This window comes from Falco punctatus (assembly GCF_963210335.1).
Source record: "Falco punctatus genome assembly, chromosome: 6".
NCBI classification, from domain to species: Eukaryota; Metazoa; Chordata; class Aves; order Falconiformes; family Falconidae; genus Falco; species Falco punctatus.
The window spans coordinates 58470568-58494849 of record NC_137585.1 but is presented as its reverse complement, the minus strand read 5'-3'; the positions used below and the strand labels follow the sequence as shown (position 1 = coordinate 58494849).

The following is a 24282-nucleotide window of genomic DNA, read 5'->3' as shown; positions in this document are numbered from 1 at the left end:
AGCTGTTCTAGGGCTGGATAATACCAAAATGGTGAGATGGTAAGATAAGCTTTGGTGAAATGTTTATCTTAGACATAAATTCTGTTGCAAATTTTAGGAACATGACACAAAGAACAAAATTCAGGGGTAAATGACCATAAGTAATCATGTTCTTCAGGTGAATACTGCCACATTATTTTCCTTGAACAATAAAACACTATGTCACCTACACAAAATGCTATTGGGACTCCATTTACAACAGGAGTTTTATTTAGCCTTACCACCAAAATCTCTCTTACATGTTCTGACACCACTGACAAGGACAAAAGCACATTATACGTTTTCATTAACTACTCGTACGAGGAAATCTTCAAGGATGGACAAACACGAGAGGTTGATGGCATTATTTACACAGACAGGCCATCATCAGAATTTAAGTAGCAAATAAACTAGTGCATCTTTAAAACCACTGTATTAAGAATCTCTTGCAATAACAAAATGGGCTCCACAAATCTGTTTTCCATTAGGAGTAACAAACAAAGATTATCCTTTTTATGATGAACATTTGCTGAAGTGTTTACATGGTCACAGTTACTTCACTTCAAAGAGGAGATGCATCACCATTTTACCAACCAGCTCCACAGAGAATCCAAAAGCAAATTAAGTAAAATAAAACTCAGAATTCATGGTGATTCTCCATTGACCAAGTTTGTTTCCATGAAGCATGCAAATTAAGATTACTTTTAGTTCACTAAATACCACATAAGAATCTCAAACCATTTGCCTAAGATGGATTTGCAAGTAACTTTAATTAAACACACTACTCTACTTTCTCTCTTTTAATACCTCTATTAAGCTTCAGAAATTATCCAGTACTTAAACATACCTTTAAAAAAAAGCCAACAACAAGAAAACAGTATGGCAGAGGTTGTTCCAGACAGTTCCCTCCTGCATAGAGGGCCTGCAGGACCACATTTTGATCAAAACATTGATCATATTTTTATGTCAGGTGGTTTCCTTTAGCTCTATTTCACTACCTCCAGTTTATTTTTGGATTCTTACAATTCGTTCCGAGTTGCTCTAACAATTGAAATCATTGCTCATTTCAGTGATCTGAACGAGGATGTCTGCCAGCAAAACGCATTCCTTGCCTTTACTCGGGCATCACTGGTTTTTGGACTCCTGGCAGAATACAGAAACTACCTGTAAAGGCTTACAAAGCTACTTTCTGCTCTGCCCTTTGCTAAAAATGACAAAGTATAAAAAAAATATCACAAAGTATAGCCAGAGAAGCAGAAAAGGCAAGTGCATTTCAGCAACTGGTGCACCGGCTGGTAACTCCATGCACACACTTATGAACACTTCATTTTAAGCCATGGAAACATGAGGCACAGATGCAGTGTTCCGTTCCTTCTACTTCCTGTCAGGGAGAAATGCCGACAGGACACCGTGTCTGGAGCCACCGTTGCCATTTCTTCTTTGATCGCCTCCTCCAGCCCTTGTGAGCTGCCATTTGCAGCTGCCTTTTGGCAGGGAACAGGCAGAAGACAGTCGTACCACAACAGGTTGCATCTTCCCAAATGCTCTATCTTGACTAAGTAATCTAGTCTAACAAGCTCTATTTTAAAATCAAATGCTTTTATTAATATTTGTGCTCCATTTTTATCACTTCCAGTCAAACTCATACAGTTCTCCCCAGTGTGGGAAACATAATGCTCCTGAAGCACTGTAGGTGTGTTGCTGTTTATATATCATACACAGTGGTTCCCACGTTTCTTCTTCAGAAAATACTATCACAGCATACGCTAAACAGATTAAGAGGTTAATGACAGGAGTTTTTTGAGTCAGGAAGGTGCTCAGATGCCTTAAGGGAGGTGTTTTAAGCATCCTGAAGCACCTGCCTAGTTTTATGCACTAGTACGCAGGGGCTGAAGTGGAACAGCCTCCATACTTTAAGTCAGGCGTTCTTGGGGCTGCTCTGAACTTGGACTTAAAGGATTCACACAGACTTTGAGTTTCAACAGCTTTCACATTGGAAGCAGTATCAACCTACAACCTTTTTATCTATACAGAAAGCAATTCTTTTCATTACAAGATACTTCCTCTGTTAAAATGCATTACAAACAAATGGCTCCTGAAAGCATCTTCTGCAATATGGGCACTGACCTGCTGCACTCGTAAATCATGGAACAGAAACCAGCATCACGCAAAAGGGCACCCAGGACTTAATGGTATGCACAGGCAACATCACAGCTAATCGAGTCAGGGAGAACAAAAAGCTCTCCCTTTACACTGCAGTAAGGGAGTGGGTTGTAAAGCAAACTGTATTATATTGTAAGACTTTTAACTAGCTGGATACCATCTTATCTTATTGATTTAGTTCAGTGAATAGTTAAAAATAAAACCTATTTTACTATATTTTACCATTTATAAGTATTTCTCTAGTATGTCTTTCACTTTTAATGAGCTGCTCACACTTTCCTTTGGTCATTTCACAGACGCACATTGTCACAATTTCATTGCACTCATGAACTGAGTGGACGTCGCACTGATATTCATCCTGGGTTTACTAGGCAGAATACATGTTTTGGGGTTTGGTTTGGTTTTTATATGATAGCGTCAATATCCTTCTCAGTGCCTAAAGAAACAGAAGTAAGAAGCACAAAGTTTTCAGAGAGCCTTTCCAGTGACTGCAGTTAGCTCTCCTGTTCTTCCATATTCTTGCAGAACATGTTGTGCTGTAAATTTTCAAAGACAATTACACCTAAAAGGGAGAGCAAGCCACTGCTTTCAATTTCTTAATTTTTTCTTTGCCAGAACTGTTATTGCAACATACATGAAGCTGAGCAGTTCTCTTTGTGCAAATCTTTAGCTGAACAGATTTCCTAACATAGAACACTGCCTTTGAGGGGAGGCAGGAAGCACGGTCTCCTTTTATTACTATTAGAAATACATCTTTCTTCCATCACTTGACACAGAAAGCAGGAAAAAGCATTTTTAAAGAAGTGGCAAAAAGATAAAAAGGAACAGGAAATCATACATACAAAGGTTTAGGGAATAATGAATTGTTTGCATTACAAAGCCAGGCTCAGTAACTGATCTCATTGCTGAGGTTAATTTTGCTTACAGGCAGAACAAAAAAAGGAATATTCTTCCATATTCCAGCCATCTTCTTCCTCATCCTGATCAGTGTTTGTCACTTGCCAAAACATATCCTACTGAGGGTACTTTTATAGCTACGCTCCGTCATACTGGTCTTGCCTGCTCTGTTTGCTGCCAGAATCTTCAACCAGCATGCTTCAAAGCATGCAGCAGGGTGACTGAAATTACTTCAGATATTATCTGGCTCTCTACAGTGCCCTTGGTGCCTTTTCATCCTTTCTCATATCTGGCTGTGACTGCTCACCTAGGGCAGTGACTCCTTTAGTTCTGTCTGGGATCTCTCTCCCTCATGCCACCGCTCTGGGTCTGGCTGCTCCCTCTGAAATGCAGCTGTCTTGTTTCTCCATTTTATTACAGTCAGACATTCCTTGCTGACTGTTGCTCCTCATGTTATTCTTGCTGCGCTCTCTCCTCCTCTGTTGATGCAGCTCGCCAGGGCTATGATTCCTGCTGTCAGTGATTTCTGGTGTGGAAAGGCTGCCACACTTTTTACTTTGATTTAACCATTCTCAGATCCACTCTTGTGTTCAACAGCTTATACTTCCTACTGCACTTGGGATATAACCGCTTTTCCCATCATTGTGGGACGACACTATCTCACTTCCAGCTGCACTAGGAAGACATATCCACCCTGATGCAACTTGAGAGCCTTGAATCATCTACCAGTTTGGTTTATTAATGAACTATCATGACTTCTTAATTTTCTCTACATATTTGTGGCCCTAGTGGAGGATGACATGCTTCTGTCTGAAGAATGACTAGTATGAGGCTTTTGAAAGAGGCAAACATTACCCTCAAGAGCGTAACTGGAAAAAAATTGTGTGCTGCCAGGCTGTAGCGCCTCTTTCACTCTGCTTGTGGGATTACCTGAATGCCATTCTTCAGGGGTTTAATGTCATGAGATTTTTTAACATGTACAATCACCCAGGACAAGAAAATGGAAATAAAAAATATATTCAGCTCCAAGGCATTTAAACAGCACAGTTTCAATGGTCATCTCTAAAGTGCAGAGCAAGAGAAAGAGGCACATCTCTAAAATGACACCTGAGTGTCTAGCAGAGATGGGCACTTTAATGGTGTCTAATGGATTTATGTCATATTGATGACAGTAAAGACAATGAAATGACAATGACATTCTATGACTGTCATTTCATTGAACAAAAATTAGATGGTACAAAGTTTCATCATTTCAATATCATGTAGAAAATCATGAAAGGAGAAAAGAGAATACATAGACAATCCAAGGTCCCAGAGATACAAAATGGACATTTAAAAAAATAATTAAAAGAGAATGGAAAAAAACCAAACCATACCAACACGTAAGGAAAAGATACTGGGAATAGTGTTAGACTGTTTAGAAATGAACATCTTATTTAAGACAGTAGAAAAGTCCTCACTAATGGTCCTGATCCAATGTTTATTAGAGTCAACAGAAAAAAATCCGAGTAATTACTTAATTGTAATTTTAAATTTAATTTTAAATTACTTAACTGTAATTTAAAAAATCAGTCAGCAAAAAACTAAAAAGTCATCCCAGAAACACCAGCAACAATATCCCTCCAGCAGGGCTCATTGTGTGAGGGCTTTGAAGCACCTGAAAATACTTGAGCACACAGCTGACCAGCTAAAAGCCTTCAGTATAATTTTACAGTTTGGATTTTATTGACATACCACTCATCACAGTATTTATATAGGCAGACACTAGGAGGCTAGAAGGATAGACAAATGTTCTAGCTATCTAATAAACGAGCTTGTTTCCCTAGTTGATTTTAAGTGCAAGCTGTCCATGCATACAAGGTTACATAGGAATGAAACAGCATAAGATCTACAACATGTTAAATTTGCTCTAATTTATCCTCAGAAGGAAGCAGTGTCAGGTGTCTGGACAAAGGTACAGAAACAGTGAAAAAAGCAGCTACAAAGTCAGTGGGAAAAGTTTCTTCTTATTAGATATTGCTTGTATCTAAAACAAAAGGATGAATGGCTACAGAGAGTAGCAGACAAACAGGCAGGAAAGTAAAGACTTCATGGGTGAAACAGTGGGTCTTTTAATCTCCTCATCTATGAAGGTGTGTAAGTTCTTCCATTGCCATTCCTCGAAATAGTTTGCTAGATCTGGTAACTGGCTTCAAAATTTACAGGATCAGGCCCTGGTATGAGCACACTCAGCGTCGCCTAGGGTTCAGGAGAGGTGGCCAGCACAGAAGCTGAGTGGAGATGCTGCCCTATCCACTGAGCGTGGCCACTGTTATACTGAAAAAGCAACCTTTAAATGGACAGATCCAAGACAGAGATTGTACTCTAATCTGCACAGAAAACAGAGTGATCCTATTAGCCTGCATAAAATAGCTAACAGAATATAGGGGCATACTACTGTCCTATCTGTCATTTCAATGTAAATGAAAATTATTTTTCAATTACAAATCAAATGTTTGCTAAGTGTACATAAAACAAAAAGTGTTAAGGATTACAGTTTCCTGTGTGATGTAATTATTATTATTATCGTATTAATTAGAAAAAATGATTAGCTTGAAATATTAAGATACTGATGTGAGATAAGCCTCTGAACATACCAAGGTTCAGCTATCACCAGTAAACATGACTGAAACACTTAAACAACGAGAATATTTCAGTATGCTCAAAGCTGCTGGCTAATACAGCTTAATTGACCAAGAGTGATGTTTTCAAAGCCAGCTAAGGGATTTCTGAAAACGTTCCTTGGGCTCTTGAGCAACTCCAGCATTTTAAAATAATTTCCTAAGTATTTTGTGTTTGCATATTACATCCTATACCTATTACATGGACATACACACACACCCTCTCATTTGCCCATCCTTAAAGGCGTAAGATTCTTTCATGGAAGAGGATGAAGTCGAAGTTACTGCTGATGACTGTAAGAGAGGACACACATCTTTTTTAGCCCAGAATGAGCACTGGATAAACTGGAGGCTTGGTAGGCCAGTCAGTGCTATGCTGCTGCTGTCTTGTTACAGCCTGATGTTAGGCAGCTAATGATCCAGAAGAAAAAAATATCAAATGCAAAGGTGATAGTCAAAAACTGCATGGTCAGCAGAGAGCTCCAGTACAGTCTTCACAGCAGAAGGCTGCTGCATCACATATCAAGAGCATTGGGTCATGACAGTAAGGCACAATATTACATGTCATACCACGTAGCAGAGAATAATCATGTGGTACAATGGAAACCACTAGCTTTTGGGTCATATGCTAACAGCAAGACTAGTCATATGATGGAGAAGGTGGAAGTGCGCAGCCTTCTCACTCTGGCACAGATGCTATTCAGCATCAAAGCTGGCCAAAAGGCTCTCTATGCATTGAAATGCAATTTGAAATTCCCTGAATTTGATACATATTCCTTCACCAGCCCAGAAGGCAGTTCCTCCACTCTCACTGATCAGCAATGACTTCAGAGTTTTAATTAGCTGACAGAAAAAATCTCAGGCACAATAAAAACAGAAAACACTTTATATTTAACTTCAGCACTTGACAAGTTTTCCAGAGAGTTTCAATAGGGCAAAGACTACACATCCTTCTGCTTTTTAAAGCATCTAACACAATTCAGACACTGCCACACAATAAACAGTAATAAAAAACCCCAAATCTTCTTGGCTGGATTCTGACAGCCTCCCAAGTTTATTTATAACATTTAATAACACTGGATAATGATGAATGTAATTGGCTAAAATCACTATAGTATATTCTAAATATATTCCACAAAAATTACAAGTTTTCCAACTAGTAAGTGGGAAAGGCATTGCAAGTGTACATATTTTTACAATGGTATTTGGTTTACAGACAACCTTCTAATAGTTACTGACATATCTCTATATACATATATATACATAGGTTTAATTCATCTCACCTTTTTATAGGCAATCCAGTCAAACACCCTGTCAATGTCTGTGGCTTGCTGCACCTCCTGGGATACTGGATGTGAACTGGCCAAACCATCCAGCAGCATCACTTCATGTAGGACATCTGTCAGAAATCTCTGCTTTTCCTGAAATACAGCATATGCAGTAGTGTCGCAGACAAATACACATTAACAACAATACAGAAATGATGCACAGTTATCAGAGGCAGCTGACTAATAAATATGACAGTTGACTAAAATCAGACCCTCTGGTCTGAATGTAAGCCACCATGACCTCCTACAATCTTGAACTGGTACAGGGAAGAGATTCTGACCTGAGGTTTTTTGCTGCAATGAAACTGACTGAAATTAAGGAATACTAAATGAATGAAAATGTATCTGTAGGTGCAGACTGCGATTCTGATTATGACTATTTGTTCAGTTACAAGGGGTGGGAAAAGAGGCAAAATGGCATAGTCTTCAATAACAAAAACACATGCATGCTACAAGTTGTCGAGTTCATTGCATATGGAGGGACAAAACTTTTGACAGAGATGGGTAAACACAATTACTACTGCTTTATTTAGTGAAGTTTAAGTCACTTGGCCCTCAGTGCCAAGTTCACACAGCAGGTCAGTGTGGGACTGGAAAATAAACAGAGCCCATAGAAGTGTCACAGCAGATGCCACGCTGCCTTTCATAGCTCTGGTATAGAAATCCTTTCTCCTCAAGAACTTGTATGCTTTACAAACTTTGTAACTTCCACCTGAAGGGTGGAATTATTCCTCTTTACAAGCAGGACAATAGCTGCATGTAGAAGTTAAATGACATAGTCAAAGTCACAGCTACCTCAGAGGCAAACCCAAATAATGTCCAACATACTGATTTGTTTCTATTCCTTCTATAAATACGGACTGCAGACTTATGTCAAAACTGCCGAATATTTACTCTGGCAGCAACATTAATTAAATGTTTACATATACACTATGAACTGGGCTGCAATCACTTCTACAGTGCGACTAGATGGGACTTTTTCAGCTGAGAAATTACATGCCTTAAAAGCTCCTCATATTGCATTGATATAGATGTCTCTAATCCAAAAGACTGTGTCAGGAAAGAAGAGCTTCATTTACTTGTGTTTTCAAATCAGAAATAAATGTAAAGAGTGAGTTAAAAATCATGGAAGGCTTAAACAAGCTTTTTTCACCCCAAAATGACATATCTCAAACTTTATCTAAATCACCACTGTTCCCGAATTAATGTCAACCTAGTGCCACAATACACAGAAACTCTAGGGAATGCTGCATTTTTTTCAAAAGCCACCCTGATGACCTCAGATAAAATAACCACACAATTACATAATATATTCCATGTTTAATTTCTTGGGTGGCAAGGTTTTGGTATCAATGTGCTGATTTAAATTATACTTTAAGACAGTTGAAAAGCTCTTCCAGTGCTGATCCATCTAGAAATAAACCTTTATGTTAAAATTCATTAGAGCACAAGAAATGCACCTTGAGCCAATTGTATATTCAGGCAATTAAAAACACGGGATGCAGGAAAGCCAATTACCCAACACACTCTTAGTGTTCTCAGCTGGCTGCATGAGGTAAGGTTTGTGAAGGGAAAAGTAATGTCTTGTTCACATTATTGTTCATTTCCAAATTTTCTCAGGCATACGTAGATAGTAACTGCCCTTTTTTTATGGGGAAAAAAATGGTGTAGGGAAACAATTATTATGACAGTCCTACTCAGGGGAAAACTCCTGAGGTGTAAAGGATTGTAGATGGTTTGGTTATACCTCACCCACATTCTCTATTAGTCAGTAACACAGCCACAGTTTCATCGGATGTATGGTAAATAATATATATAGGTAAGAACCCACAGAGGTATGGACCTGTCCCCAGATTCAAGTTTGGATATCACAATTGGCAAACAGCTGTGGGAGTGGATGGTTACTGCCTGGAATTGAGTTATTAAAAGGGCCCTCATTCATCACAGATTAATACTTTAAATACAGCACCTGGAATCAAGAAAATCAGCATGTAGGAAACAAAGTGAGGCTATAATAATGCAAAAGATATAAAAAGGACAGGCTACATTTTGGTTTTTGTTTCTTTGGTTATCTCCTGAAGAGGTGAAAAGGAGCATTTTACATTCATGATCGCTCATTCAAGTTACCATAGCTGAAGTCTTCCTTGACATTTATGGCAGACCATCACACTGCGACGCAACGGGATTACCTAGTATGCCTCCAAACATGGAAACCTGCATTTTAGTGAGAATTAAGAAGACTTTTGACCTATAAAGCTAAATTTATTGATCCAAAAGGATTTCCAAAACATTCCCACCTTTTCCCTTTAGTACAAAGCCTCTGACACCAGATTTCAAAAGGAGACTCAAACACAACTTCAGGGAGACACAGAGAGAACAAGAGAGAGGAGTTTGCTGGGTGACGGGGGGCCTGCAGCTTGAGGAGGAAACAGGAAACAGAAATGCAGAACAAAACTAAAACTGCCTTAAATTATGTTGAAGAAACACTACCTCAGCTATTAAAGTCCTATCAGAACATTAAGGGGGAAAGGCCAACACATGTGACCAAACTGCTTACAGTGATGGAAGAGGGGCTTTCTATTCCCTGGTTATTTTATCCTACACAGTACAGTGGAATCGATCTGTTTTAACATGATACCTACAGGACTAAAGAGACACCTAGCACAGAAATTGTGAAGAAAATCAATCTTGGAATGCATTTAATGAGGCCAGCGAGCTGTCAACATGGTAGGTGACAGGTTTGCAGCTAGACATGAAACAATGACAAAATGCTGTTCAAGATGACCCTCCTTGGAGGGAGTTCAACTGCAAAAGAAAAGGCAAAGACTCCGATCTGCCTGTAAGGAAAAGAGGGCTTCAGGTGAGTCTTGAGGCTCTGCTTGGAAAGTGTAAGTAGCTGCATGTAAGTGCAGTGCTGTGCAGCGCTAACACAGGGCCAGGGCTCTGAGCAGGAGCTGGTATGACAGCAGCAGAAGCCTAGTCTGAAATAAGGACAGAGGTGCTTTCCACTCAGATTTCTGCCTTTCTTTAAAGGCAAGCAGGAAGCTCCCCTGCTCCTTACCTTCCTACTGCCCACTTGGAGTCCTGTCTCCTCATCTTCTCTCCCCAGAGCCTTCCTCAAACTGTGGATAGTCAAAGCCTGGGTGATCAGACCAGTGTTCAGAAGAAAGGACATGCCAATTATTTCTGGTTTCTTTCCCTCTTACTCTTCAGAATGCTTCCAGGTGCAGGGACTGAAGTGCTGTTATTGGACAAACATGTCTCAAAGATTTACATTTTCAGATTATTTCCCAAACACCTGTGGTCACTAGATTCATGTACTTGTCTCTTCATAGGAATGACTTATTTTAACCCTCACAAATAAGATCTTCTCTGTCTGGTACAAGGTTGTCCTGAAAGACTTACCCCTTCTCTGTGTTCTCCCCTCCTTATTCAATATGTAACCATCGTGAAAATTCAAATTTCACTGCTTTGGGTAAAAGCAGCACAAATGCTACAAGTTAAACCACGACACAGGGTCAGAAATTTTCCACCTATTGCAATTCTTCCACATTATGGAAATAATCTGGAGATTTTCAAATGTGGATCTGTAGTGTTAATCATTCCATAGCAAAAAGAATCAGGACTAAGAAACTGACTAACCACAAGAAAGCTTTCTGGTACTGGCTTATTTTCGCCTTGTTCTAGGGAGGAAGGTTCATGGAAAGGTAGTGGTCACTCTGTGTATTTACCTCCAACAGCATACCCATCTTCCAACTAGTTTACCTCAAAATGGAAAGAAAGAAATCATGAAATAACATTTTTTGTCAGAAAAGACTGTACCTTCAAGACCCATTAAAAATTTATTGTGCATAACAGGATAACAATGATGCAATGGAAGGGGGTTGCTGCTGGTGATTTTAAAATATCATATTGAGGCATAATGTAAGAGAACAAGTTAGCATGACAATAATGTAATACTTGTAGTCAAATAAAAATAATTTCTAAAAATTAATATGAAATACCAGGGAAAATAATTAAAATGAAAAAAAAATAATTGAAAACATCTAACAGAAGAATAAAAGGAACAGCATAATGAAAGCCAAAACTGAAAATCAGTACACAACAGAGATCAAGGGCCTCAATATTAAAGGCATTGCCTTTGTTCTGGGACAGCCATTCAAACAGTTTATGGACTGAGAAATCTGCATGAATAAAGCTTAATAATATATGTGCAAATCTGCAAATGATTTTCCTGACAAATTTGCTGGAAATATCTTCTCCAAAATATAAAGCTTTACTAGTCATCAGGCATACAAAGGAGATAAGTGATCTCTCATGCCTGACAAAACAAGCATTTGCAAGACACAACAGTTGGGTTTATAGGGAAAGTGCACCCTCAGGAAAAAGAAAAAGGGGCAAATTTTTAAAGCAATCGAAGAACACCAGTATATAGACTACCAGCAGTTCAGTTACAATACGATAGATTGTATATCATCTATGTATATCATCTATGAGGAAGCCTAAGGTTCCATAAAATACCTTAAGGCCAGCAAAGATCCACTGGGGGCCAAAAGCAAGTTCTTTCTGTCTGCATGCTTATAAATCCTAAGTTGTCACAGCATAGGAAGTCTCCTGAATACTTGCAAATGAAAGCAATGTTTCTTTCTCTTTCTCTCTCCCTAACAATAATTTTTTATAGTAGCTTAAGCAGCTTATAGATTGTTTTTGTGTTTTTTTTTAACGTATAACTCTGCATGTGTGCTTCAGTTATGTGCATCGTTCGTTGAAGGTCTGCAACATAGTCTACATTTGTCAGCTGTGAATATGTCACAGTTCCATGTCTACCTTCATAAACCACTTTTCCGCATTTTCAGTCAAAGTTCTTGCAAAATACCCATCCCCCGTGCTTGAGAAATGTTCACATTGACTGACAATTTTTTTGTTGTTACAAAGCAACATAGATGTTCTAGGAGTGCACAGCTGAGGAAGACCAATAGCTTTGAGTATCAGGAAAGAGAAGTGGGTACGTATTTTCTTTTCAATGAAGTGCCAAACAAGATATTCATGACCATCTGCTTAAGTTACCGAGCAGATGGGTAGTTAGTTGATTCAGAGTTTTTAAGCACTTTCACCACCTATTTCAACTACTGTTTCCTCTCACCACTCTGTTTTTCAGGTATAGCTTTGACTTGGTTGTCCATCGCATCCATTACGCTAAATGGAGGCCTACAGAACGGGAGGATGCAGTATATAAAAGGGAGCATTAGAAAAGGAAACACCACATACTGACCATCAGCACTTAAAAAAAAAGGCCAGTTTCACTCTCCAAGATCATGTTTTGTCACCTTGTATGTAGCTGTCTTCACAGAAATAGTCATTAAGCAAACACATGAACACAGATCCACTCTCTCTTCATGTGTTTGTCTCCAGAGCATTTTAAAATATTAGGCAACAAAGTATGAAGTTTATCCTCTAACTCAAACTCCACAGGGGGAATCTGTAGCAGAAATTCACCTCAATTCAAGAAACAGTAAATAATATTTAAATGACAAGTGGCTTTGAGATGTGGTTGGTATACTCAGTCAACTTCCAGCAACAACTGCCAGAGGTCACCATCAATGAGAATACTTTTTGGGTGCTCTGACATTTGCTGGATAGATCTTGCACACCTCGACTCTGTTTCCACCTGAAGGTGATGAGATTCAGTGAGCTAAGTCCTGAAGGAACCAAAGATGCTTTGCAGGCACATCAAAAGTCACTTATCAGCTTGTGCTCCAAGTAACTACACGTTGCCCCAACTTTCAAATAAACAGTAGCAGCACATTCAGTACAGCTGAAAATTTGAGAAACAGAGCCCTTCAGTAAGGATGCCCTCAAATACACAGCTACAGCTTTGCCACCAAACTTCCAATATCAACTTTACTTCCTTATGAAATGCGTATTCTTGTTTCAGTAGGGCTACTCTGCAGTGAGTCCTCACCTTGAGGCAAAAGTTGTCATAAAGTTTCTTTCTCATTTTTACTGAAGACAAAGTGGTTACTAACTCAAAATTATGTGAAATTCAGCCAGTTCACTGAAGTTTCTTCTAAACCAAAGCTTCATCTAAACTCTGAACTCAGGAGATTTGAACTCACATGACCCAAAAACTCTCCTCATAATGTCATTTTAACTGCTCTCTCAAGATGAGCAGATAATGACATGAAGAAAGTTGAGACACTGACATTCTCCAAAACTGTACTTATTCTCTTGAATAAATGTTTCATCTAAATGTTGGTATTCATTTATGTCTGATCTCTAAATGTTAAGAGGTAACTACTTAAATTTAAGAATTCTATATATTAATCCACCTTGCCAGAGCATAAAAAAAGAAACTGTGTTAAGGAAGACCATGTGGAGATGGAAATTTAATTTCTTAGTTATAAGCTAAATTTAGTATAAGGATTTCTAAACTGGTGCACTTTAAAAGGACTAGTAATTAGCGACCACAAGATCTTGCAGCTTACCTTTACATATCTCTTTTTTCCTGCCAAAGTCAATTATACATGAGATTCTAGTTAATTTTACGTTGAACACTTCCCCCATAGTTAAGTTAAAACAGAAAATCATACAAGGACTGACTTCACTGAGCAGTTACTGGGGGAAAAAACACTCCATGTGGTATTAATTAAAGGCTTACTTTTTACTGGCATGGGGACCCTTTAACCATAAAAGAAGAGATGAAAGTAGTTTTAAAAAATGAGAGGTTGAATCTCTCTCAATGCTGAGCCAGCGTGATATTTATGTTGGGTTAGAAGGATCAAGCAGGCTACAGCTCAGGTCTGAAATGCCAAAATAATAATGAAATAAATCAAAAAAGCCTATGTCTTAAGTCTACTTCAAAACTTATAATGATTTTCTGGGGTTTCTATGAGTTAAGCAATGCCCAGAAAAACTTTATAGGTGGAAACAAACACTTTGGGAGGCAATCTGAGTCAAAGCACATTAAAGACATGCATGTGTCTAATGGCCATCTTCACTTTCAATGAGACAGACAGGCAATTAAGATCATTTATCAAGAACACGGGCAGCATGTTGCATAATGTTCAATGTACTTAATATAATGAAGTTCAGTTAAATGGTTTTCTTTTAACTTCTTTAGGCACGGGTAATTTCTTGCAGCATGTATTTTTAAAACAGAAATGTTGACATGCAGCCTCATTATTATTTTCAGCTGTCTGCAGTAACAGCAGGATCATCCAGGCTGTGGAACCTAACAGAATGAAGGAAGCACGGTTCACTTTAAGAAAGATTAAAGATGCCATTTCACATAGACACAAGGGTTTACTCCAAACACTGTAATCACAATTGCTTAATACTAAGAAAATGTCTGGCAAATACAACCACCCTTCATTATAAAAGTAGTAATCACACAAGAAAGTGGGAGATCTTCTCCCAGAGCTTCAACGGATAGAGAAAGCAGAGGATTCAAAGCTATCACTGATGTACCACACCTTCATTCAGGCAATAAAGTTGTCAGCAAAGCTAACTTTTATATAATAAAGAAAAGGGAGAAGGCAGCTGGGCTCTGTGAAATGCTTTCTCAGCATCAAGCCAGGTACTGACTGCTGAAGTATTTGACGCTCATTTGATGGATGAAAGGGAAAATTACATGCCAGTAATTCCTGCTGTCATAGCCCTCAAAACCTACCCCAATACCAGAGACATTCAAGGACAAACGTGATGGTTCCTTCTACCAGAAAATAAGGAGGCAAAAGATCTGTCAATAAATTCCTGGATCTGTAAGCCTCAGTTGAATTCCTTCCTTTACAAAGCCACATACAAAGGACTTCAGGATAACAAGAGAAACAAGCACAGAGGAAGACAGAACACACGGTAGCAAACAGGCATCTGGAAGGAGGAAGGTGAGCAGGGTAGATGAGAAAAGACAGAGCTATGAAGTGGAAATTACCAGCATGTAGTTTTCTGCTGTAATTTTCTCTTTTCTCTGATCCTAAAACTAGCAGAGGCCACCGTCCACAGAGGTAAGATTACTTTGTATCAGCCGTTAAGATCTTACAGCTCACAAACTCACATCCAATTGCTGTTGCTTTTTGATGGCTTGGAGAGACAACCAAATAGTTACATGGTCAGCCTCTGATACAGAAACCTCATCTCTTAAGTCACAAAATAGCAACAGCCAGGGAATTCACATGCAGACGACTACTTTGAGTACACGTGATCAAGTGAAATTCTCTGATCTCTCTAGGGAACAGTCTGCAGAGCCAGCTTTCTTTTTGAAACCATCCTGACAACATTAAAAAAATTACTTAAACTTCCCAGTTGTTGAAGAATGAGATTTAAAAATAAGAATTTTAGACATTTCAGAATAAGAATTCTAAAAAAACTCCTAATCTGGGGGATAGGCAAGGCAAGAGGCTGGAGTGGGAAGAATGGTGAATTAATTTCCATGGCAAATGCCTAATGACTATATAGTAGGGACATATTTCCTGCAAAATCAGAGGTAGCTTCACCTTCAAGAGGTAAAAGGTAACATATAGGGACTTATTTTTTAGGCGAGGGAAGGAAATGAGAATTTTTAGCTTTGAACTTGAAGTAACTTACATTTTAAAAAGTATATTAACACCAGTGATGGAACCATGAAGGATCTCAGCACAGGAAGCTCACCTTCCTGTTTTAAAACCAGCAAAAGTTCAGCCACTTCCTCAGGAGAGTTATGATGTATCTTATATTAACTGCAGAGGATAATGGACACCTCCATCAGAACGACTCTTCATTCTGTTCTGCACCCAAAATTTTAATAAAAGGATCAAGGGAATAAGGATGGTAAAGTTTTAATAAGGACTGGATTTCCTTTCTCACTAAGATTATGCAACCCTGATGAAGTATGTAAACACCTTCTCCACAAGACAAGAAATTCTAGACCTGCTGGAAGCCACAATAAAGTGTTACAGCTCCGTGGCAGTTCAGTCTATATTATTATCCCTCCATCTTTCCTGCAGTAAAAGAAAAGCCTTAAAAAAATAGAAGAAAAACTGATAAAATCAAAATCCTCAGAGGAGGAAGAAATGTTTAAGCAAGCTAAAGAACTTAGAGAAGAAGAAAAAGGGCAGAAAACAGGTTTCAGACAAAACCCATGGCACTCCGCTTTGTGCAGAACTCAGTGCTGCCGGTCTAACCTATAACGGTGTGAACATGCCTAATGGATATCTGTCCTTAAGAATCTCAGGTTCAGACATACCAAGTTTGTGAATGCCAGATAAGATGGACAGTGAAACACACTCGGCTCTGCCAAAAAAGACACATCTTCAGACAAGTAGTAGCAAAACTTTAGGGGCTTACAGAGCTTTAATGGTGAACGCTTATTTGCCTGTAGCCTATAAGCATCCAACAAGTTAGGTAGGAAACTGTGGATAGATCTGTTTGGTTCAGATGTATCCATATCGCCCAAGCTGCATTTCCAGACAAAAGTCCTTTTTCTGGAATTGACTACCAGTCTTCTGCTTCTACATTTATCCAAAATAAAATGTGACAAAAAATCTTTAATAAGCTAAAAATAAGATGACTTTGACCTTATAGCCCATGGGCTTCTTGATGAAACTTTCAAGGGTAACATTTCAGAACTACAAGAGAAAGAACTTCATTCAGACAGAAAGATAATTTTGGCATATTATTCTGTTTTCCTGATGCAAACAGCTGTGGTATCATACACCATAACACCTCTGTATTTTTATTCACAAGTATGAATTACTGCTGACAAAACACCACTCAGAATGCTGGAATATTGGTCTGTTTAACCATCATTACAGAAAGTAAGGTTTGTAGTTATTGGTTTTGCAGCTGATTTATGACACTTATACTGTATCCTTCACTTTTGGAGAAAAAAAAAAAAGTTGTTTGGAACAGGTTTTATTTTTATGAATGCTCACTTTTTATTTTTTCAAGATCACAAATGTCAGTATGATCTAAACAGCAAATGCACTTTATACCGATAACAAAAATATCCAGCAAGCCAAATTCAGGTAAATGTAACTTTTGCTTCCTCTTCCAACAATCTCTGTAATAAGGCTTAAGCATCACAGTATTGATTTCTACTCTAGTCTGCAAAAAAATGTAGCATGTTTAAATGTTTAACTTACCAAGTGTTCCATCTTGCCACTGATTTTCTAATTGTTTAAACATTTCAGTATGGTTATTTTTATATAAACGGCCAATGATATCCAAAGCCTTATGAAAAGTGTATGTCTACCTTCTTTCTAATTTAAGGAAAAACTTGACAGATGAGTATTTTTCCAGGCACCGCAGTGTTACTGTAGTTAATTCTAATTTATGCAGCATGTGTCTGATTTCCCAGTTTAACTGTCATACCTTGCTCAACCCATTCGTTTTGCCTGTATTCTGCTAAGACGCCAGGATTTCACGTGATGGGCATGTCATTTGCATAACAGTGAACATTACATTCATTCCACAGAAATCTCAAGCAAATATTCTATGTTCCAAATGACTTTTAAAGCAAAGTTATTCTGGGTTTGTTAAACTGATTATGTGATGAACAAATGACTGATGATTTGAAGATAAAATTCAGTGTATAAATGTTGTCATCTACGACATTTCACTGTGCTAAAATCATAAAGGACTGCCAGATTTAATCGCATTCATAATTAGAATCATTACATTGTAATTCAGGATATGTTTTTCATAAAGATGGAAGGGAGTGAGTTTTAATACAGCCAAAGCCAGGTAAACCCGACAAGCCTACCTATGCAAGACAGATGTCAGTTCAGATAAAGATTTATTTTTCTTTTCAAAATGCAATTATAAACCAAAATTAACATCTGAAAGAAAAAATTAAAATACTACAAAGAATTCAAACTTCACAGGACACATACCTAAGTATACAACTATTTTTAAAAATTAGCTTTAACTCATAATTATAGCATCTTCACCTCATGACAAGCAAAAGTTAATGGCATAAGAATACTCAACAAATCACCTAGAAATGGGAAAAAACATTTCAGAAGCTAGTATGCAAGAGTTTAAGCAAAATATTGAAGCTACAACAAATCTCTATCAGGCAATCTGTATTTCTAACATATTTTGCTACATAATTAGAAGATGCGTAAACACAAAAGGGTAGCAAACAGAAAAATTTCTCCAAAGGATAATAAAATCTATACAGCAACCCTGAACATAGTCTCACACACAATTTCCTTGTCCTGAGGTCTCATGTCTCTTCTTTTTCTTACAACACTTCTAGACTACAGCAGTTGGTATAAACTGAGACCTGACTAGGTACGATATAAGAGAAGGACTCCAAAAGAACGCCCCAGCATGGCCTTCCCAGTCTGCTCTCAGAGAGCTACAGCACTTGCACACCAGCTGACAAAGCATGTCCAGCTGGAAATCATACTGGAACCTAGATTATCAACTCATTTACCCCATGTTAACTTAGTACATACTGCTAGACGGCCAAATAAAGCAGGAAGATAAAAAGAGTAAACTTAGGGAGAAGAGCACAGAATACTGTAGGAAAAAATATGGTCAGTTTTACAGTATGGTTTAGACAAAAACTTCTTTCCAATTTACCTTGTGTTTGTGGGTAAAATTCAATATTTGAATATTTTCAGAAATAGCCCACGTTAAATCATAACTGCTTTAATCCATAATGTTTCTGAGCAGAGAGACAGCAGTTATTTTAATGTTGGGTTATGATAGACACGACCTTATTTCTCTTGTAATAAATTAGAGGTTACACTTTTGGAAGGCTGTCAAATTATTTCACACCTAGTGATTTTGCTTCATTGGACATCTGATACTTGCATGCATCATTTGATGTTTTTCAGCAGTCCCTGTCTGTAACAAAAGCAGGAGTATAGCAGCAGAGCAACTTTTCTGTGGAGTCTCCAAATTAACAGAATAAAAAACTGACTTACCATGTGCCACCCTGGGTAGAGGTAGTCTGTCCCAACAAATTCAAAATAGTGAGCAAAACCTTCTTTCAACCACACATCCTCCCACCAAACTGGAGTCACAAGGTCACCAAACCACTGCAAAGAAATTCCAAATTAACAACCATTGGGAAACCATGTTTGTATACATCTCCCATTACGCAGAACATATTCTTCACAAGTTTTAATAAAAACAGTAATATATACCACCCACTGAAACTCATTAACTGTTTCTTTCATGTAATAATGAATTAAGCCTTTACAGGATGCACAAGTTACTGAAGTAAAACATTAGAAAACAACAAGCAGGAGAAAAGAAGCATTAAGGAGCGTATTCAGTTACCCAAAGCAGATGCTCCCCTAGGTTTAAGGGACTAACATACACAATGGACAGAGAAAGGCTTCTACCTTGAGTAATCTGATTCATTACATATGTATAGTGCAAATCTTGAAAAACTGGGAAGACAATCTCCACACCCCAGACCTAAATTTTAGCATTTCTTTCTCCATGATGTCTGCCCACCACAATTTACAGTCCTACGGATGCTCCAGTCATTGGCTGGTTTCCTAAGGAATGCAGTTTTATACAAACATGCCGCCTCTTTGTGGGTAGGATTCAGATGCCTAAAGGCAGGTAGTTGATGTCACTTAAAGAACATCTTAGGGCATCTGAGATACCACAGGCGTAGAAAATTTCATACGAGACTTACAGGAGACCTGCAGCCTTCCCAAACAACAGTCAGAGGCAGAGGGTATCTAAAATGGCATGGGCCGCCTATGTCTATGCAAAGGAAACCTACCCGAGCTGACTGCCTTTCCTGCTCCCCCCAGGTCACTCTTGAATTTCCCCACTGACTTCAATCTAATTTAGAAAGAAGAACAGAGATCTCAAGGATAGTTAAATTGCTACGTGAAGATCAGCAGCTGAAAAGAGGAGAAGGACCTAATCTGAGGGCAAGGCAAGATGACAGCTATTAGATGCTCTGCTCGGTAACTGCCAACAGCCAAGAACTTGTCACAGTGCAGGACACGTGGGTGTCAGAGGGATTTCAGACAGAGCTGGGATGATCACTGGAAGAAGAATGAGGACAAAAATTCAAAGGAAATCAGGCATGATCAATTTTTCAGCCTATGGACAAAGCTTTTTAAATGATGGCCGCAGCCCTGTGCAACCAGGATCATTGTAACACCAGTGGTATGGGCAGAAACACATATGCTATTATGAAAACATATTTGACACAACCTGCAGCATCTTCTTTGCCAAACAAACACTGAAACTTTGTTTCAATAAAATTCTCTGCCAGTTTTTTTCTTAATGTGAATAGAAATGAGATTAATTCATAATCAAGAGATTCTGAGCTTCCATGGAGTCGTAAGCTCTGAAAATACACAGAAGGGGAGCAGCAATTAAAGTATTCCAGAGGGAAAGACTCATGTCAGAGCAGAGGAACTGCTGCTGATACGGTAACGAGAGTGGGGAACGAATGAAACTGAGTTGACCGGTAAGCGGTTGCTATCATGACAGTTGGCTTATTCGAAGGCTTTGTCTGGGACCTGAAAATGAAAGGTCTCACTTCTGTGCCTGTGTTTGTGGAGTGAGAATAGTGCCAAGGAAGGATCAATGCTGTAACGAGGACCCTTAGTGAAGCAAATACAAGGGCTCCAAAGAACAGACTACAAGAACTGAGACTACCAGACTGCCACACAATGTTCAGTAAACAGGATGTGAACAAAAAACCAAAGCGAAACATGACAATGAATGTCACTGATAACAACTTAAGAATTTAGAGAGAAAAGATGAGGTTGACAAAAGTCATATTCACACACTACGTGAAACCAAACTTAATGGAGACTCAGTGATCACATTGATAAATTAGCTCAGAGAGACCAATGTAGATCAACCCTGATCTCATGCACACTTAACTGACAACACAAAGAAACACTGGAAATGCGTTCATATAGTTAATGCACTTTTCACAATCTGAAATATTAGAGTAGCATATCACAGAGGAGTATGAAAATTATAATAGAATAGGCTGATTAAATGATTTCTGATGAAAACAGACTACAGATGATAGCAGAAAGTTTATTTCTTGAATTACAAGAGAACTGCTTAACAAGTATGAAACCAGTTACAGTGGTGGTATGCTATGACTATTCAGAGAGAGTTTTCAAAAACTAAAGGTTGTAAAGCTCATAATACATCCTTTTGTAACTCAAAAGCATTAATAACAGTAATTTATTCTGTCACAAAAGAGAATTTCTTATACTCCTTTTTGAGTTTTCCAGGTTGATTTATTATCGATACAATTAAACAAATACTTTTAATTATCCTCCTAAAGGAAGAAGTGTTTTACAAGTATTAAAACAGCATGTGATACCAATATTAAAACACAGAGAATTTCCTTAACTAGTCTTGAATAGTATCAGAGATAGTTATGAATATCAGAAATAGAGCAGCTCCAGAGTCTGCAATTAATGAAGCCAAATTTTCCAGCAGAAAGGTGTTATTATCTTCCTAGGTGTTATGTGTCTGAAAGGAAAACATTAACAACTTCATTTGTTTAAGTAATTTTTTATTTATTTATTTATGTATTTATTTGTGTCTGACTCTAGACACTATTTGCCTGGAGTGAAGATCATTACTTCTTTTTATTTTGGAAAAGAAAAATGAATTTAAATGTATTGACTACATAAATTTCTCATCTCCTTCAGGTATTATATTCAACCTGACATGCAGAAGGCACTTATTTTACAGACACACTGAAAGGACACTTTCCTATATGCCTTCTTTACAGATTATTAATAAAACATTGATTTAGAAATTTTTAATTTTCCTTCTGCTTTGATGCCTCTTTAACTCAATCTGTCACACCAAGTTTTGTACTCAGGTGGGAAAATTATCACAAAAAATCATGGTGCATAAATTCAAATGACTCCTTCTTCAAAGGCTGTAGGTGGGACTGAGCTGTGATACACAAATAAAACTGATTACTACCTTAACAGGATTATTTTAATAAATTAGGGTAATTATTTGAAGCTACCAACTTAAGCTCCTAGAAGTATGTGTGTTTTGATCAGTATCTCATTTGTGTTTTGGGGCTTGCGAAAGAAGGTTTTATGCCAAAACACTCTTTCTTCCAATTACTAGGTTTTTAAATTAAATATAAAATGTTCTAAAAGAACAATCAAGCTGCAGTATTAAGCTCTAGCACCTACAAAATCACTAAACTAAAGCTACCCATGTTAAAGTGTCCCTCCTAAAACACGTACCTAAAATAAATATCTAGTCAAGCAACAAAGTCACCTGTGAAGAAATCAGGCATAAAATTCTTTCTTACAGGCCTTTTACCTGTATTTTGACATGCACAAAATTTATTTGTCCTTCTGCAACGCTGTCTCTCCTTTTCTCTGTGCTCAAGCATTAATACCCAGCATGTTGGGGAATTCTGATTTTAAACAGTCATATCTATAAGTAACAACCCCAATTCTTAATATTCTTCTGATTTTTCTGATCTCGGGAACAACATTAGCAAAGCAACTGCTGTATTACTCTATCAAGGGTTTCACACAGGTCAGGTTGCTACATGCCCAGTTATGTTCTGTAAGTCTTAAAGTCATGGGTTTAAAATCAAGGGAAATAGGACAATGATAGAAACCTTAAAAAAAATATTTTAGAAAAACGTATTTTAGGAGAGTTCCCTTTCCTTTCACCTGAAATTGTAAAGAAATCAGTAAATAGAAATCAAGACTGGAGATATGGATTCTACTTTTGGCTGCAACAGAAGTGATCTTAGTTAATCTCTATTATTCTGTGTGTAAAAAATGAGTGAAGGGAAGGAATATTCATGTGCCACCCCAGGTTAGAAGGCAAGATGATGCACAGCAAAAGACAATGAAAAATGCAGTGAATAATTAACAATTAAACAGCAGAGGGAGGAGATGCTGGACCCAATCTGGTCTCAGTTCAATACATTTTCAGCTAAACTAGTATTGTTTACAGTTCCTGCTCTATGCTATCCACAGCTACAGTTGCCTTGACGGGCTTCTATAGTATGTTAAGATAAAAGCAGAAAAAAATGGCTAAACAAAGACAACACTGTGATGGAGGTGCTATACAGTGTTCTGTGGCTTGTGTTTTTGGAAGGTTTCTGCCTTTAAACATTATTTACAGATGAACAAACCATGTTCTCTGTGACTCAATTCTGCATCTAAAAGGTAGAAATAATATTTCTTCCACCTGAATATTTTCTATCTTGTCTAGTTACCCGGTGAAGCAGCTGAGCAAGGACCTGATCTGCACGGCACTAAAACAGAAACAGCAGCAACATTAATGGAAGAAGATACTTCTAATTAAGCTAACAGCACTGGAAGTAATATCAACACAGACACCAAGTAAACCTTCTCATTTGCGATTTTAAGGTCACTTAAATGTAGTCATAGAGTCCTTTGTTACCCTAAAATAAATTCAGATACAGTTTTCACCTACTTCATGATCCTCTGATATTCCCACAGCAATGAAAAAAGGCTTCAGTTTCAATGAGAACCAAATAAACAAACTTGGCAAGTTACTGATGTGATAATTGCCCACATTTGAAGTATAAATTGCTTTGGAAGCAGAGGAAATTATTAAAGCCGTGCAAAGAATGACTGGGAGTAATGGAATGACTTCACAAAAAGGGAGACAAGCTGAACACTAGGAAAAAGTTATTGACCATCAGATTTAATCAAAAGGTTTTAAGGGAAGCGGTGTAACCCTGTAATCAGGAGCACTGAACCCAGCACTACAAAATGCACCACATGGAAAAAACTAATACTAACAGGAGCCAGAATTTGATGACCTAATATGTGTTTTCTACACCTGATTCCAAAGGGCCTGTAATTTTTCTAGCAGAACAGTGTGCAACTCTTATTGTACTGCACAATAAAGAGCATATAACAAAATCAGATGATCATATTGAGAACAAACCAGCAATAACTTTCAATAAGAATTTCATGTTGTAGTTGAAGACTTCATATCCCAATGCGAAACATGAATATGAACCAAACATTATTTCCAGGTTCATCTATCAGAACTCCACTACAAAAGCTCCCTCTTATATGGTACTTTTTATTTGCAGAAAGTGTTAAGAATTTGCATTGCCTTTTAAAGAATACTGTGTAAAGTCACAGATGTAAGCCATGCTGATTACACAGTAGGATTTCATTCATTTTAACCTGAAAGCTATGATTATGCCTCTTTCGAGTGCAAGAAAGGGTTTCCTGCCCCTACAGCACATTTCTTCAATA

General features: G+C 37.9%; 1 protein-coding gene across 5 annotated transcripts in view; it reads right to left on the bottom strand.

Moving 5' to 3' along the window:
* The window catches only part of TRHDE (thyrotropin releasing hormone degrading enzyme), a 232749-nt gene that overhangs the window by 126506 nt on the left and 81961 nt on the right, over window positions 1-24282 (bottom strand). For 4 of the 5 annotated variants that reach the window (XR_013929169.1, XR_013929170.1, XM_080393835.1 and 1 more), the window contains exons 5-6: window positions 18979-19092; window positions 7022-7159 (exon numbers count right to left, since the gene is read on the bottom strand). Coding sequence is in view for 3 of the 5 variants with exons in the window: in XM_080393835.1 (XP_080249961.1) it covers window positions 7022-7159; window positions 18979-19092 (252 nt within the window). In the remaining 2 variants the exon portion in view is untranslated. The remainder of the gene's footprint in view (window positions 1-7021; window positions 7160-18978; window positions 19093-24282) is intronic. The other variant, XM_080393836.1, reaches the window with a different exon arrangement.